We start from the raw sequence: 17,375 nt of genomic DNA, 5'->3' as shown, positions 1-17,375 counted from the left end.
TCAGTTGAGACATAAATATTTGTAACTACCATGAATCTTAAAATGTGGCTCCACATTCAAAACAGGCTATTGTCTAATCCACTCTGAAAACTCCTTTGAGGTTCTCTTTGTTCTTCTGGGAACAAACATCAAAAATGTGAATTGGAACTAATCAGAAGAATTGTACAGTGTTGTTTAATTCGTAACATGATAGCATATGTTGTTTTCATTGATCTTATCTAATGTGAATGCAACTACCAAGTTTTTGTATAACAGCTGCTAGTGCAGTCTTGAGCTATTGATTCTGATTTCTTGTTGATGGGCTTTGTGTTAGGATGGCATGATTCATTCCTCTGTTTTCATTATGAGTTTAAAAATGTAGATGTTGACTTTAAGGTATTATGAGTGTACGTATAGTTCAGAATTTCCAAGTGTCTTAATTACCAAAGTAAATTGCTGAGATGTAATTCTTTAAAATTTAAAAAACAAATAATGCATCTTTAGATGAGACTGTTTATGAACAGAGAAATAAGATAGGAGGTGACATGGATAGGCAATTAGTAGCTCCTCCTCAGGATTAGTCCATAAGGTGACACAAAGTATTCTGATTGTGTTCTTTTATTTTTGCAGGCTTTGTGTCATGACCTTAATTTCTTTCTCTGTTCCAACATCTGCTGGCTTTTAAATGGAATAGTTTCTTTGGTATTTGCAATGTTTGGGAGATGCTTTGAACATGCTCAGCTATTGTCCCCAAGCAACTGACTGGGTCAAATTTGAGATTGGACTTGCTGTGGACTTAATAATCAACCCTTTTTGGCTTTAAAATATGACTTGCCCTTTATTTCACTGTTCTCGTTGTCTTTCCTAAACAGGCTGCTGATACTTTGGCTGTGAGGCAAAAAAGGAGAATTTATGATATCACCAATGTCTTAGAGGGAATTGACTTGATTGAAAAAAAGTCAAAAAACAGTATCCAGTGGAAGTAAGTTGCAAACCAGCACCCTCTTCTGAAACCTTTATTTTTCTTCTCAATGCTCTGTAAAATTTGACCTTCCCAATGTTTATCTCTCTCAAATCTTCTGTTTCAGCTAGGCCCCTCAGCTGTCCCTGAACACACTTCTCTGGACCTCTTTGTCACTCCTGTGTTGGGGTGTTCCCTTGCTCTCTTGGATGTTGGATTTTCACTCTTAAAGTTCAAATCTTACTTTCTTCCTCGAGTTATTACTCATTTGGCACACATTGCATACTATCTTGTATTAACCTCTTCCTAAGTCTTTACCCATCTTTGAGAGTAAGAACTACTTTCATAGGAATTTGTACTTTGTAAATAGTAATTGATTGAAATGCATGTTGTCATTAATTGTGGCCTGGTTATACGTTTGAATGTAACAAACAATTTCTGTTGTTCTAATGTGTCCCCTTTGACTATCGTTTTTGTTTTGTTTTGTTTTATCCAAAATTCCACCAAAACATTAAAAGGTTGTAATTTATTTTACCAGCACCTCAGTCACATCCTGAGACTGCTAGGTGTGACTGCTGAGTACACTCTTTTGGCACCCAGTCACCAACCAGTCTGGCCTTCCAGATGACAAGAAAACATTGTAGGGAAGATTGAGAATTTTTGTAATTTGGTTGTTCTTGTCAATAAATTTTCTAAGCAAGAGGTACGGTGTTTAAAATTTTTAACATTTTTAGTGCTTGATTTTAAGAGTGCAAAGACTTCTATCTTGAATAATTACTAAATAAGTCAGTTTTATTACAGTAAAAATTAAGTGATATTAACCTAGATCTGATACTGAGGATATTAATTCTCATATGTTTTTAAGAGGTGTAGGTGCTGGCTGTAATACTAAAGAAGTCATAGATAGATTAAGATATCTTAAAGCTGAAATTGAAGATCTAGAACTGAAGGAAAGAGAACTTGATCAGCAGAAGTTGTGGCTACAGCAAAGCATCAAAAATGTGATGGACGATTCCATTAATAATAGATATCCTTTTAAATAAGTTATGCATATACATATAGCTTTGGAATATGTATGTATAAATTATTTCAGTCTGAAGATCATTCACTTTGTTTTTAGACAGTTTTATAAGTAAATATAACATTTTAATTTTATGATATTCTTATAATATATACTAATATTTTTTAAACATTAACATTTTTAAGTTATATAGTACAGATCCATTAGCATTATTCCTGTGGTGCATCGAGGGAGAAAAAGAGATTAATCGACTTTTGGTCTACCTATTGATAGAATGCGGTATGCTAGCCAGTGTGCTTAGGAGATCTGTGAATATTAGAAGCCATTGTTAAGTACATATGTATTTTTAAATAATTATGTTCAATGTTCTGAAGTATAAAATTCAGCAGCTCTCAAAGTTTTGAAAACTTTTCATTTAAAGATGAGATATCATGTGCCCACAATCAATACTTGATACTTTCTGCCTAATATGAACCCCAAAATAGTTCCTGCTGGAGAACAGGGGTCTAAGTCATGTGTGCCTATCATATATTGGGGGAAAACATTATTGATATATCCATGTGCTTCTTACAAACCACTGTCTTCTCTTAGATATCTGTGATTCTCTTAGTTTATAAACTTACCTGTACTCATAAGGAAACTAACCATATTTTACCTTGTAGCACCTCATGAAATTTTGACTAATGTATACAATATAATTTACTTTTCATGTTTTCATGTATTTGGTGAACAAGTCCATGATCTCATTTGTTATTTCCTTTCTATGGATCCGAGCCCCTTAACAGTTGGAGAACAATGGGAGTTTTCAAGCTGTGTTCTGTGGAGCTCTGAAATTCAAAAGCCATTGATCTATTTTATCTTGGACTTTGCTGCCCTGCTTTACAAGATGCTGGCCATTCCCAATGCACCAACCATGATTATGTGTGATACATACAAAATTTTCTGTATATTACGGTATTTTTACGTCTCAATAAACCTTTCTGGCCGAGGAAAGACTGCCCATCCCAGGACTAGCCACTTCTTAGAAACAGCAAGGGCTCAGCCAGAAGCATCCCTTTGATATAAACTAACTAGTCCAGGTCCAGACCTCCTCTCTCCAGCCCATACACCCAGGTGGCAATATTCTTCTGCCTTAATCATCCCAGGGCCAGGTACCAGACAACTAGGGACTACCTGCATAGCTCAGAGCCCACCAAAATTATACAAACTATGCCAAGTACAGTGGCTCACGCCTGTAATCCCAGCACTTTGGGAAGCCAAGGTCGGTGGATCACCTGAGGTCAGGAGTTCGAGACCAGCCTGGCCAACAGGGTGAAACCCAGTCCCTACTAAAAGTACAAAAATTAGCTGGGCATGGCCACGTGCACCTGTAATCCCAACTACCAGGGAGGCCATAGGAGAACTGCTTGAACCCAGGAGGCAGAGGCTGCAGTGAGCCAAGATCATACTACTGCAGTTCAGCTTGGGCAACAGAGCAAACTCCATCTCAAAACAAAATTATCCAAACTAGCTAATCGAAATGTCCTCCCCGCCCCGCATTTTTTTTTTTTTTTTTTTTTTTTTTTTTTTTTTTTCCTGAAATAGAGGCTTGCTCTGTCGCCCAGGCTGCAGTGCAGTGACGCCATCTCGGCTCACTGCAACCTCCATCCCCTGGGTTTAAGCAGCTCTCCTGCCTCAGCCTCTGGAGTAGCTGTGCTTACAGGCGCTTGCCACCATGCCCTGCTAAGTTTTGTATTTTAGTAGAGACGGGTTTCACCATTTATAGACTCGACTTCTTTTTTCATCTGTCGATGTGTGGCAGTCCCTCTGTGCACAGGGGCAGACTGGTCTTGAACTCCTGACCTCAAGTGATCCACCCGCCTCAGCCTGCCAAAGTGCTGGGTGGTGTGAGCCACCATGACTGGCCACCCTGCATTTCTTTTCCCAAGGAAACCCCAATAAAAGCTCTGGGCTAATGCTTTCCTCCCGCTCCTGTCTTCTGCCTCCTAACCACCCTGGTGTCTTAACCACGTGGCCCTGAGTAGCCTGCCTTGCCTCCCATCACTAGGACCTGGGTATAATACTTTGCTTTTCTGAGCCTTTCCTTTCCTCTGTGTCCTCTTGTGGCTGTACCTGACCATTTAATACAAGAACAAAAATCAACAATCACAGAAAATTCCTGATGTGGAAGCTGATATGGTTGCTGATGACCTCCTTTTCCCCATCATTCCCTTCCCCCAGAAGCCCTTGCCTCCATGAAGAATGTGCACTGCTTTCCATCTCTCTCCTAAGGGTCCTCAAATGTCACAATCAAAATGGCTTCTTCTAAGAGCAAAGGATAGGAACTCCTTTGATTGTGACTGTCTTTACCTTGCTAGACTAGATTTCTTTTTTCATCTGTCCATGTGTGGCAGTCCCTCTGTGCATATGGTCATTTAGTTATTTTGACCTTCAGATGTATTACCTTAATTTAAATGCCTAGGGCTTGATATAAATGTTGTTCCTTAACTCCTACGACAGTACATTTTCCTATGTAACTCATGAAGACATCTGTAATTGCTTTAATGGTAAGTACCATTAGACTTTTCCTTGCATTCTTCCTCTCCTTAACCTATTTAGTGGAGTGATTCAGAATTCCCTGTGTCTTCATCCTGTCATTATTTTCAGAAGTTGTGGACATTGTGTCTCACTGTACCGTGCTGTGTATTGATAGGCTGCTTTTGTTTCTGTTTTCATGAGAATAGCTGCTTTTCACAGCATTCACTTCATTAGCTCCACTGGTAGGGATCAACTATATGTGGAAGGGGAAGGAGGCAGGGGCAGAGGGCAAGCTAAATCAGAGTGGGATTAAGCAACTGTCATTGTCACACAGTCACAGAGTTAGTGACCAGACTTGAACTAGAACATGGTTCTCATCAGCACTGTTTATGAAACTATATGCAGTAAGTATGCTGGTCACAAATGAAACCCAAAGAAACCATGAGGAAAGAATTAGGTGAATCTATCTTATAACCAGGAAACCTATTCCTATGCAATTTGCTGCCCCTGTGTTTTCTCCTTAAAAATAACAATATCATTTTGTAATTATAGTTATTAATATAACTAAAATGGGGGGGTGTGTTCCCAAAATTACAGCACAAGTAAAATGAAATTATGCATATTTAAATTTGTGTTATTATCCACCTATTTAAAAAAGCCAAGTACCTCATCAAGCAGAATCTGATATGTAAGACTACATTGGAAATACATATGGGCCTATTGTTCTATTTTACCACTGTATTTCCTGAGTTTTTAAAGGAAGTTTGCTGAGAGTTCTGTTAATCTGCAACTCAACAGAGATTTGTTGTAGAATTTGGCTTCAAAAATAATAAATTCATTTAAGCTCAACATTTCACTGTCTCATACCTAATATCCAGTATCCTCAATCCAATGAACAGTGTTATTTAATTGAGGCTAAATGGTTTTAAGAATCTCAGACTTTACAGGAGTCTTAGTGACAGCAAAATCAACTTGAGCTGAATTTGTTAATGAGAATCATATACCTAACCCATGTATAATACTTATACACCTATTATCTCATTTAATGCTCAAAATACATCTACGCAGGAGGTTGTGTGTCCCCCATTTTATAGAATTGAAAAACAAAGCTCAAGGTCACCTAGTTTGGGATGAACCAAACATTCTGATTCCAGAGTCCACATTCTTGCCATTGTATTCCATGATCAACAGTATTTTATGTAACTTTTTATATTTATTTTTTTGATCAGGTGATACACTTTTGGCCATTCAGGCACCTTCTGGTACACAACTGGAGGTACCCATTCCAGAAATGGTATGTAGGATAACTTTTATATAAGTGGGAAGAATGGATCTACTGTCTCAAGAAGGATAAATATATTTTCTTTAGCTGAATGTGAGCTAATTGTGTAAACACTTTTGAGTTACTCAAGTTTTTATCTGCAAGTATTGATACCTGAATTTGTATATCTTTAATACCTTGGTAAAATTACAGAACTAAATCAATCATAAATGATTTTAAAGATTATTGACTATATCCTTAGTCATTTATTGGTATCATTTAGCTCAAATAAAGTCAATTTTTAAAAAGTAATCAAAATGCTTTAACAAGTGATTTTTGTTTCATACAAAAAGTAAAACTATTGTATAAAATTATCTTCAGGCTATGTGAATAAGGTGTGTATGAAACAAATGAATTTTGTGTTTAGACTTGGGTCCTATCCCTAAGATATCTATCCCCAAGTAACCAAATGAGTTAACATTTTGATTATTATTTTAAATTTGAATTTTTTAAGTTAGAGGATGTCAAGAAATGACTAATGATATGGCCAATAATCTATAAAAATCAGTTAAAATGACCACATTGGGCTGGGCGCAGTGGCTCATCCCTGTAATCCCAGCACTTTGGGACGCCGAGGCAGGTAGATCGCTTGACGTCAGGAGTTTAAGACCAGCCTGACCAACATGGTGACACCCCATCTCTACTAAAAATACAAAATTAGCCGGGCGTGGTGGTGCACGCCTGTAATCTCAGCTACTTGGGAGGCTGAGGCAGGAGAATTGCTTCAACCTGGGAGGCAGCGGTTGCAGTGAGCCAAAATTGTACCATTGCACTCCAGCCTGGGCAACAAGAGCGAAACTCTGTCTCAAAACACCACCACCACATCTACAACTGATATAAAAATTGCCACTGAGGAAAAAGTTCAATGTAAGTATCAACAATCAATTCCTTTCAATTAGGTCTTTTACAGAACATTGTCTGGCTTATTAAGTCAAAGACATTTACTGACTCTATAAATGAATTTCATGATTTTTGTTTTCAGATTCAGATTTTTAAAAACAAACTAATTTGAAAGCAATAATCAAAAGGAGTAGAAAAAGATTACTATATTATCTACCTCCTTCCCCCACCCCCTTATTCAAAAAGTTTACATTTAGGCATTTGTATTACTGGAGTCTGAAGCCTCAGGATACAGATTACTTTTTTCAGCTGGAAGCCTGTTATATTTATTTCTTTGTAGGAGAAATTAGTTGTCCTTTTGCTTGCAGATAGGAAAAAAAAGAGTTTGATCTGTGAAGCATGTTGAAATGATCACATCTGTGGTGGCCAACTCCAAGGGATAAAGTTCCTGTATATGGAGAATACCTGGAGCACTGCTGGGCCCTGACATGTTATGTAGTCACACATGGTAACAATGGACGGTTGCCAGAATTCTACAACAGAGTTTTTGATGATCAGTATTTATGAAAAGCTTACTTTTCAGAAACTAGTGGTTTAGAGCCCTCAAAATTACATTCTACTCTAGGTCTCTACTTTTGTGTTTTGCGTTTTGACTTAATGACTTTATTGTGTTGTGTGAATTTAGTAAGTCCCTAATAGCTTTGCCTGTCTTATTTTACTGTCTTAAGTTAGCTAGAAATGTTAATAATTATACATTTATTTATACCCAATAATTTCAAAGGGTCAGAATGGACAAAAGAAATACCAGATCAATCTAAAGAGTCATTCAGGACCTATCCATGTGCTGCTTATAAATAAAGAGTCGAGTTCATCTAAGCCCGTGGTTTTTCCTGTTCCCCCACCTGATGACCTCACACAGCCTTCCTCGCAGTCCTTGACTCCAGTGACTCCACAGAAATCCAGCATGGCAACTGAAAATCTGCCTGAGCAACATGTCTCTGAAAGAAGCCAGACTCTGCAGCAGACATCAGCTACAGAAATATCTTCAGGTGGGTTCAGAGCCTTTCTTTTGTAAGTTAGAGAGGAAGAAATATAAAAACAGGTTGGGTATCTCTTATCCAAAGTGCTTGCGACCAGAAATGTCCCAAGCACTTTCAACATTTTGGAATATTTGCATATACATAATAAGATATCTTGGGGATAGGACCCAAGTCTAAACACAGTATTCATTTGTTTCATACACACCTTATTCACATAGCCTGAAGATAATTTTATACAATAGTTTTACTTTTTGGGTGAAACAAAGTATTGACTGTGGCTTGACTGCAACCTATCACAAGGTCGGGTGTGGAATTTTCCATTTGTGGCATATATAGATGTCAGCTTTTACCTGAAGTTTACTTGGTAAGGTTCTTTTATCTCTTACTAAGTCTAGGATACATTAGTGAAATATGTTCCAACTACCTTTAAGAAAAATCAAACTAGTATAAACCATAGTGACTTATGCCTCTTGTTTCTCCATATTCTTTGTTATACTTTTTATTTGGGAAGCTTAGTTTTATAGAATTGATAAATGGTCTCAATTCCAGTTATGTAGGAAATCTTACTTTCCTCAGTTGTTTCATCTATGAAATTGTAAAAAGCTAAAACAATTCACACTGGGTATCAGGAGTAGAGAGTGCAACTCTTAATTTGGCAGTACCTTACTGATTCCAAATAAAGGGAGCATGGTAGGCAGTTTCTCAGTGACTAGGGAATGAATGAATGAATTGTGCCAATATAGATATCATCTTGCAGATAATTTACAACTATACTGTATATAATCCAAATTGTTTATTTTACCTCTAGGATGTGTCTCATTGCTAAAATGGGAGTTCACAGGTTAAAAGTGACACTAACAAGATCTAACTGGACATGGAATGTTTTTTAGCTTCTTTTTGCCCACATCTATTCCTTTCCTTCCCCTATAAATATGTCTATACAACAGGCCATTAGGATGCACAATAGAAAATGTAGTCCTGGCTGGGCGCAGTGGCTCACACCTATAATCCCAGCACTTAAGGAAGCCAAGGCAGGCAGATTACCTGAGGTCAGGGGTTCAAGACCAGCCTGCCCAACATACAGTGAAGCCCTGTCTCTACTAAAAAATACAAAAATTAGCTGGGCATGGTGGTGCACACCTGTAGTCCCAGCTACTTGGAAGGCTGAGGCAGAACTGCTTTAACCCAGGAGTTGGAGGTTGCAGTGAGCCAAGATCGTGCCACTGTACTCCAGTCTGGGTGACAGAGTAAGACTCCGTCTTAAAAAAAAAAAAAAAAGAAAATGTAGTCCTTAAAAAGCGTACAATCTAGGATATAGAGCTGGCAAGCTTTACATGGGTTTTACGTGGGTTAGCTTAGGCACAATTAACACATTGGCTTCAACAAAGTATTTTTAAAAAGTGAGTATTCCGTTTTTATGGTTTCATATTTGGAAATCCTAACTAAGGAAAGTAATTTTGGGCCAAATTAGAGCAGGCTTTGAATTTCAGAGTAGTTAGGACATTTATCCAACAAACCAGTGAAGATGTGTGACCAAGGAAATAGCATAATTACCTCTAATGGTGCGCACAGAATATGATTAGGAAAGATGCTTTTGGCCCTGGGAAGCAGAATTCAGAGGCGATGGAAACTGTAGATGTTTGCAGTTATATAGCTGAGAACATTAGGGCTAAAACAAGGGCTAAGTGTGGTGGGGCTCATGCCTGTAATCCCAACACTTTGGGAGGTTGAGGCAGGTACATTGCTTGAGCCCCAGAATTTGACACCAACCTGAGCAATACAGTGAGACCCTATCTCTCTAAAAAAAAAAAAAATTAATTAGCTAGGCATCGTGACGTGTGCCTGTGGTCCAGCTACTGGGGAGGGAGGCCAAGGTGGGAGGATTACAAGCCTGGGAGGTCAAGGCTGCAGTGAACCATGATAGCACTTAATGTATTCCAGCCTGACTGACAGAGCGAGACCCTGTCTCAAAATAAATAAATAAATAAAAAGGCTAAAATAGTGATTACAGTGAGATCAGGAAGAGAAATAACGAACAGATTTGACAAACACTGTAGACAAAATAACATTTGATGGGTGAGATCTGGAGATAACTTTTTAACAGGGGGAATGGAAAGTGATGTTGAAGTTTTAAGGTTGAATAATTGGGAGAATTAAAACTACTGACTGTAAAACTGAGTCAGTTTTGGTAGAACGATGATGAGTTTTTTCTTTGTTGGTTTGTTTTTTGACAGAGTTTCACTTTCTCAGCCAGGCTGGTGTGCAGTGGCACGATCTCAGCTCACTACAGCCTCAACCTCCTGGGCTCAAGTGATCTTCCCACCACAGTCCTCCAAGTAGTTGGGACTATAGGCACGTGCTACCAACGCTTGGCTAATTTTTAAATATTTTTTGTAAAGACAGGTTTCGCCATGTTGCCCAGGCTGGTCTGGAACTCCTGAGCTCAAGCGATCCATCCGCCTCACTCAGCCTCCCAAAGTACTAGAATTATAAGCACGAGCCCCCACGCCTGGCAGATAATGAGTCTTTTGGTCTTCGTCTTGAGTTTGGGAGTTTAAAAGTAATGCCAGGCACAGAGTAGGTGCTCATGAAAACAACTTGTCCACAAAGTACTAGTACTTTAAATAAATGTGCATGTCAGTCAAGCTGCTGCTGTGACTACTTTTGTTTAAATATAAGTATCTTTTACTGTTAACAGAAATGTAACAAAACTTTGATACTGTTTCCAGCAGGATCTATTAGTGGAGATATCATTGATGAGTTAATGTCTTCTGATGGTAAGTAGGTTAAAAATTTTACTAACTCATAAAGTAATGCTTTTGTGGAATTTATAAGTGAAACATGATTTAAAAGAAATGAACATATATTTGCTAACTGCTTTTCTATGAAGATTCATGAAAGTTCTCCCTTAATACTTACAGTAAGTAATAGGCATCCTTCAGAATTTATTTTTCTTTACTTGCATTTTGAGGGAAAGGGATCCATATGGGGATACTTCTCACCTTCATTGAAAATAAACTGTTAGCCCTTTCCACTCCTGAAGGATTTGGCCCAAGAAGAGTAAAATAACTTGTCTAAATCAGCAAATGATCTGAACACCTGCTTTTGTAAATACCCCTACCCTGACCAATTTCAAGCTGCCAATATGAAGTCACTGAATTAGTATTAACATTAACCATGTTGTCATCTAACCTGAAAAATTATTAAATATCAGTTAGCTACAATATGCTAATTACTTTAATAATTTCTCTCCTGTAAGTTCTTGGATCTGAGTCCTAGTTCCTAACAATATAGTAGAAACCTACGAAGTGGTAGCAGTTAAGTTAGCAAATGTTATGGTAACTAGAGATGTACTAAACATATATGTAGAAGCAGAGAACATCAGCAGACTTTGTAAGCCCAGTTCATTCTTCTGTTTGCAAAGTGGCAAACAAAGCACTTTTATTAGTGTTTTGTTGTGTGTTTTTTGTTTTAGACGGAGTCTCCCTCAGTCACCCAGGCTGGACTGCAGTGGCACGATCTCAGCTCACTGCAACCTCCACCTCCTGGGTTCAAGTGATTCTCCTGTTTCAGCCTCCTGAGTAGCTGGGATGACAGGCGCCTGCCACCACATCTGGCTACTTTTTATATTTTTAGTATAGAAGGGGTTTCACCATGTTTGTTGGCCAGGCTGATCTCGAACTCCTGGCCTCAAGTGATCCACCTGCCTCAGGCACCCAAAGTGTTGGGATTATAGGCATAAGCCACTGCACCTGGCCTCATTAGTGCCTTTTAGTCATATTATCTTAGTGGTAAGTGCAACCAATAAAAAATTTAACTTCTAGGCCAGGCACGGTGGCTCACGCCTGTAATCCCAGCACTTTGGGAGGCCAAGGCGGGCAAATCACGAGGTCAGGAGATCAAGACCATCCTGGCTAACATGGTGAAACCCCATCTCTACTAAAAATACAAAAACTTAGCCGGGCCTGTTGGCGGGTGCCTGTGGTCCCAGCTACTCAGGAGGCTGAGGCAGGAGAATGGCGTGAACCCGGGAGGCAGAGTTTGCAATGAGCCAAGATTGCGTCACTGCACTCCCACCTGGGCAACAGAGCAAGACTCCATCTAAAAAAAAAACCAAAAAAAATTATATTTCTCAATCTAATATCAATGTATAAACTGTTACTAAATGAGAATCTTTTAAAATACACATTACACAAGTCTTTAATTTGGAATGATGTATTTGAGAGTATTTTGTTAAAGATCATTAACCATATGTAGAAACCATCTTTAACAATGAATTTGTTTTTTGTTTGCAGTGTTTCCTCTCTTAAGGCTTTCTCCTACCCCGGCAGATGACTACAACTTTAATTTAGATGATAATGAAGGAGTTTGTGATCTGTTTGATGTCCAGATACTAAATTATTAGATTCCATGGAAACTTGGGACTGTTATCTACCTCTAACTGTGTAACATTTTAGACTTCTTAATAACCTAAGTATTTAAAATAATGAATGTAACACCTTTTTTAGTTCACTGATTCTGAAGTGTTCTTCCCTAATACTTTCTTTACTTCACAAAACTTCAACCATAAAAACAAAGGGCTCTGATTGCTTTAGGGGATAAGTGATTTAATATCCACAAACCTCCCCACTCCCAAAAGTAACTATATTCTGGATTTCAACTTTTCTTCTAATTGTGAATCTTTCTGTTTTTTCTTCTTATAAGAGGAAAGTTAAAGGACACTACAGGTCATCAAAAACAAGTTGGCCAAGGGCTCATTACTTGTTTGTCTTATATTTTTACTGCCACGAAACTGCCTGTATTTCTGTATGTCCTTCTATACAAACAGACATTCACTGCCACTTGTAAAGTGAAGGATGTAAACGAGGATATATAACTGTTTCAGTGAACAGATTTTGTGAAGTGCCTTCTGTTTTAGCACTTTAAGTTTATCACATTTCGTTGACTTCTGACATTCCACTTTCCTAGGTTATAGGAAAGATCTGTTTATGTAGTTTGTTTTTAAAATGTGCCAATGCCTGTACATTAACAAGATTTTTAAAAATAAAATTGTATAAAACATTTAATTTATTGGTCTTTGTGGAGAATTTGATGCATTACCACTATATTACAACAGAGCCATTAATTTTGTAGCTTCATCAACATTAACTGGTTTGCTTTCGTGACGCTGCTGAGGAATCTGAAAGGAGAAAGTATTATATTTAAAAATGTAGACAACAATAGCAGACTGATGACTTATATAATCTGTTATTCAATTTTTCTAGTCATATCTTTGGAAGTAGAACAATAAATCTGCATATTCAGACAATGTTTTAGAGTCTGAATATGCTATTAACACTATAGAGCCTAGTACTAGAGAGCCAAGTACTAAAAGTTACACTCAACTTACAGGCTTTGAAAACTTGGAGTTTAATTTATTAGCCTCAATTTGTTAGCCATAAAAAAAAAGCAAATGATTTCTGCTTACCAATTCTTTCTGCAGAGGTTCAACTGAAGGGCCTTTTGAGAAATGTGCAAGTTCCTTTTGTACATTTACAAAAGCTTTATTTACTCTGTTAACTTTTTCATCATTCATAATATTTATCTTTTAAAAAAGAAAAAAAGCATCAATCTATGATCTCATAACCACTAAAGATAAGATATATTCAACCTTAACCTGTTAAATCTAAAATCTAAAAACTCTTACCAACAAATTAGGGATAATTCACTCAAAAATTCTTACAGTCTTATTGGGAAATTTTAGACAAAAGGTTTTGGTTTTTAAAAAATGGAATTTATGTGGATATGCCTCACACTTACTGATACAGAAGGCCAAAATATGTGACTGTGATATTGTGATTCATAATAAGATATACATATTTGGTCTTTGTCCTCATTTCCTGTCATACAGCTTTTTAAATCATTGTATCAAGAGGGATAAGAGTGTCTTTTGAATGCTAATGAGATGGCTGGTAGCTGGGAGTCTCTAGATAGCTTCAGGAAGAGGGCTGGTCAGATAAAAAACACAGGGTTAGAAGATTAGGACTTTGTGCTCCAGGGAGAGGAGTGGGGATAAACGTTAAGCCCATCACTAATGGCCAATGAGTTAATGAATTATGCCTACATAATGAAGCCTCCGTAAATCTACAAAAGACCTGGGTTCAAAGAGCTTCTGGATAGTTGAACACGCGGGCTCCTAGAGAGTGGCATACCCAGAGAGAGCAGGGAAGCTCCATGCGCCTTCCCATGTACCTTGCCCTCTGTACCTCTTCCATCTGGCTACACATCTGTCTCCTCTGTAGTACTTTTTATAATAAACTGGTAAAAGTATTTTCCTGGGTTCTGTGAGCTGCTCTAGCAAATTAATCAAACCCAAGGAGGTGGTCATGGGAACCCTTATTTATAGCTGGTTGGTGAGAAGCACAGGTAAAACATCTGGGGCTTGCGATTGTCACTGGAAGTTGGAGAGAGGCTTAGGACTCAACCTGTGGAATCTGATGCTATCTCCAGGTCAGCAGTGTCAGATTTGAATTAAAAGACACCTAGCTGCTGCCTGCTGAAGATTCATCTGCAGAATTATTAGGTGTGGGGGAAATCGCCCCATAAACACAGTATTGGAAGTGTTGAGTGACTGTATGAGAGTGAGAATAAGAGAAACTGAGTTTGTTTTTTCCTGTATCCTTAGAGTGACCAAAATCTTTCTAGGCTACAGTGCTGTTATCCCTCATCTATTCAAGAAACCTGGATCAAATACTTTTAGTCCCTTCTAACATAATAGTACATCTCTGAATCCTTCCTTGACCTCTTGTCTTAATGGAGGACCCCTGACGACAGCTTCCCTTGGAGTCCTCCTCCTCTAAGTGTAAGAGAGGTAGGGTTGGTGCTCTTGTTCTTCACTGCTGCTGCCAAACAGTTTCTCCTTCAAAACCCTTACCTCCTTTGCACCTTATGCTACCTACCCATAGATCTCTCTCTTAGATCCTACCTGGTGGCATATATAAAAGTTCTAGTACCTCCTGTCCAAATAAAATAATCTTCGTCAAATACACCAAGCTTTTCCCTAGCTTAGGGCCTCTGCACTTGCTATTTCTCTGCCTCAAACCCACCACTCCCAACACTTCCTAGCTCTTCATCATTCTAGTCTTGGTTTCAATGTGTCAACTATTAAGACCATCCTATGTAAACTGTTATCCCCAAAACCCCCATCATCTGCTTAATTTCATTCTTAGCATTTATAAAATCATAAAACTATTCAACCAAAAAGCTTAACTCAGCTAGCTCATGCAAGTTGAAAGATGAAATGTTAGATTTCTATGGACTATTACAATTAAACTGAGTCCTGGAGAGCTAACCCCACCTACTACTGAAACTTGAAAACATTTTTTTAAAAATGTTTCTTAAAGAATCTAGTTAATCTTGAAGAAATTTCTCAGGTATTTTGAAATATAAACAAAGAAAAGAAAGAAACTCCTTTCAAATTGTACATTTCAATAAATATTTTTTATCTTCATTTTACAGGTTTTTGTTTGAATTGCAGATGTCTTCAAAGAGATAATTAGTAGAAAAAGAATGGGTGCTCACTGACATCCCATGTCTTGCCTCTATTAATACATTCTTATATTTGAGTTCAGAGATAAGAACTGTTTCCCATACTGTGGTTTTTAAATGAGTTCTATGCTTCAGTAAAACTATTACATTGAAGCTTCACACATTTGTAGTTAAAATGTTTTTTTCTTTTCAACATTTGTTTTCAAGAAAGGGAGGTTATTTTTCTTCTTCTTCTTTTTTTTTTTTTTTTTTAGACAAATGCATGAAACCATCCTTACCTTTCTAGGAAAAACTAAGAACCTTTTTAAAAAGTAATAGCATACAGTTGTTCAGTAGCTTACAATGACACTTTGCTTGTAAACAATAAAGTCAGAGTGCTTAACTAATACTCACCTTCTTAAGATTAGTGGTAACTGGTTTTGCTTTGTTTTTAGCCTTAAAGTTTTTTTGGCTGGCTATGTGAAATACATTCCTGGACTTCGGCCCTCTTAATTTGTTCTTGCCCATTGTCTAGAAAAGAAAACAAATTCAATTAAATTGCCCACATTTATGAACCGTAAGTCAATTTTAAGCTTTTAAAGGTACCAATTAAATCTAAGAAATTCCATCTTACTCGTATTTTTAAAGTTGGTGCATGTATTATTTCCATGTCTCTCACTCCTAGATTTTCTGCTCTTTGAGTACAGAGTATGTATCTAATTCCTTCCTGTATCCCCAGTACTGGGCCCATAGGAGGCATCCAATTAATATCTGCTGGTTGAATTCATTAATATCATCAAAACAATAACTGTTATTCTCAGCAGTACCCATCCTTCTGTTAGTCCATATACTACTGTGCTATTCTGGTTCCTATCATACTTTAGAGACTGATTCTGCCTCCTTCTTGACTTCTTTTTTATTCCTCTTTACTCTCCCCACTTTCTCACCTGTGCATCCCATCAAAATCAGTCCTTAATCCTCCACTTCCTACCTCCCTCTCTCCCTTAAATTACTTTTATGACTTCCATATTTCCTCTATGTGAATGGCCCTTGCCTTGAAATGTTGGATACTGTCTTTCCTCCGTAGCTAGAGATGTATTAAGCCAGTAGATTCTACCTTAAAACATCTCTCAGATCTGCCTTTAATTATGTATATGAGGAATAATTTTTAAAATATTAGGTTAACATGTATTGAGCTTTTATTATATGTACAAGCACACTAATGTGCTTTAACTCATTTACTCCTTACAACAACCCTTTTTAAGAAGTACTATTATCCCCATTTTAAAGATTAAAATTAAAACACTGATGCAAAGAGAAGTTAATCTGCCCAATGTCACACTGTCAATAACCAGGAGATGCCAGGACTTACAGCCAGGCAGACTAGATCAGAGCTAACGTTATGTGGTATTGCACTTCATGTATAAATATAAAAGCTATAAAAAACATGGTATATAGTATTGCTTAGCTCAGGACTGTGTTACTGTTGAAGTCCGTAGGTCCATTTGTTCAAACCACTGTTTGTCAAACTATGCCCATGGACCAAATCAGGCCAAGCACCTGTCTTTGTAAGTAAAGTTTAATTGGAGGCCAAGTGCAGGCACGGTGGCTCACACCTGTAATCCCAGCACTTTGGGAGGCGAAGGCAGAGACCAGCCTCGCCATGGCGAAACCTTGTCTCTACTAAAAATAGAAAAATTAGCTGGGTGTGGTGGCACATGCCTGTGATCCCAGCTACTTAGGAGACTGAGGAAGGAGAATCGCTTGAATCCGGAAGGTGGAGGTTGCAGTGAGCCAAGATTGCACCACTGCACTCCAGCCTGAGTGACAGAGCAAGACTCTGTCTCAAAAAAATTAATAAAAAATAAAGTTTAATTGGAATACAGTTATATCCATTCAGTCGTGCTGCTATGGATGCTTTCCTGCTATAACTATGACCCACAAAGTCCAAAATATTTAGTGTCTGACCTTTTACAGAAAGTCTGCCAACCCCTGGCTTAAGCCATCTGCACAGTGGCTATCTGGCACCAAGCTATGCGATCGACCTTCCCAATGTTAAAAACCTTCAACAGCTCTCCCAATGTATAAGGGGCAACGTGCCTTGGCTTGGCACATTACTGGCACGCTGAATCTATCCTAAATCTGCTGCTATGTCTCTATAAACCCTGCTCTAGCCAGCCTGGTCTAACT

General features: G+C 38.0%; 2 protein-coding genes across 4 annotated transcripts in view; one reads left to right on the top strand and one right to left on the bottom strand.

The window, feature by feature from the left end:
• The window catches only part of E2F5 (E2F transcription factor 5), a 45,176-nt gene extending 32,434 nt beyond the window's left edge, over window positions 1-12,742 (top strand). The window contains exons 2-8 of one of the 2 annotated variants that reach the window (XM_050801236.1): window positions 852-961; window positions 1,806-1,969; window positions 4,466-4,507; window positions 5,708-5,772; window positions 7,421-7,688; window positions 10,412-10,456; window positions 11,975-12,742. In XM_050801236.1, coding sequence (XP_050657193.1) covers window positions 852-961; window positions 1,806-1,969; window positions 4,466-4,507; window positions 5,708-5,772; window positions 7,421-7,688; window positions 10,412-10,456; window positions 11,975-12,084 — 804 coding nt within the window. In that variant the 3' untranslated portion in view covers window positions 12,085-12,742. Of the gene's footprint in view, window positions 1-851; window positions 962-1,805; window positions 1,970-4,465; window positions 4,508-5,707; window positions 5,773-7,420; window positions 7,689-10,408; window positions 10,457-11,974 lie in introns of both variants that reach the window. The other variant, XM_050801235.1, reaches the window with a different exon arrangement.
• Window positions 12,729-17,375, bottom strand: part of RBIS (ribosomal biogenesis factor) — an 872,964-nt gene continuing 868,317 nt past the window's right edge. For both annotated transcript variants that reach the window (XM_050801245.1, XM_050801244.1), the window contains exons 3-5: window positions 15,600-15,716; window positions 13,147-13,263; window positions 12,729-12,858 (exon numbers count right to left, since the gene is read on the bottom strand). In XM_050801245.1, coding sequence (XP_050657202.1) covers window positions 12,787-12,858; window positions 13,147-13,263; window positions 15,600-15,713 — 303 coding nt within the window. In that variant the 5' untranslated portion in view covers window positions 15,714-15,716 and the 3' untranslated portion in view covers window positions 12,729-12,786. The remainder of the gene's footprint in view (window positions 12,859-13,146; window positions 13,264-15,599; window positions 15,717-17,375) is intronic.

Source organism: Macaca thibetana, chromosome 8, assembly GCF_024542745.1.
Source record: "Macaca thibetana thibetana isolate TM-01 chromosome 8, ASM2454274v1, whole genome shotgun sequence".
Lineage (NCBI taxonomy): Eukaryota > Metazoa > Chordata > Mammalia > Primates > Cercopithecidae > Macaca > Macaca thibetana.
The sequence above is the reverse complement of the archived record's forward strand: the minus strand, read 5'-3'. Positions and strand labels throughout refer to the sequence as shown.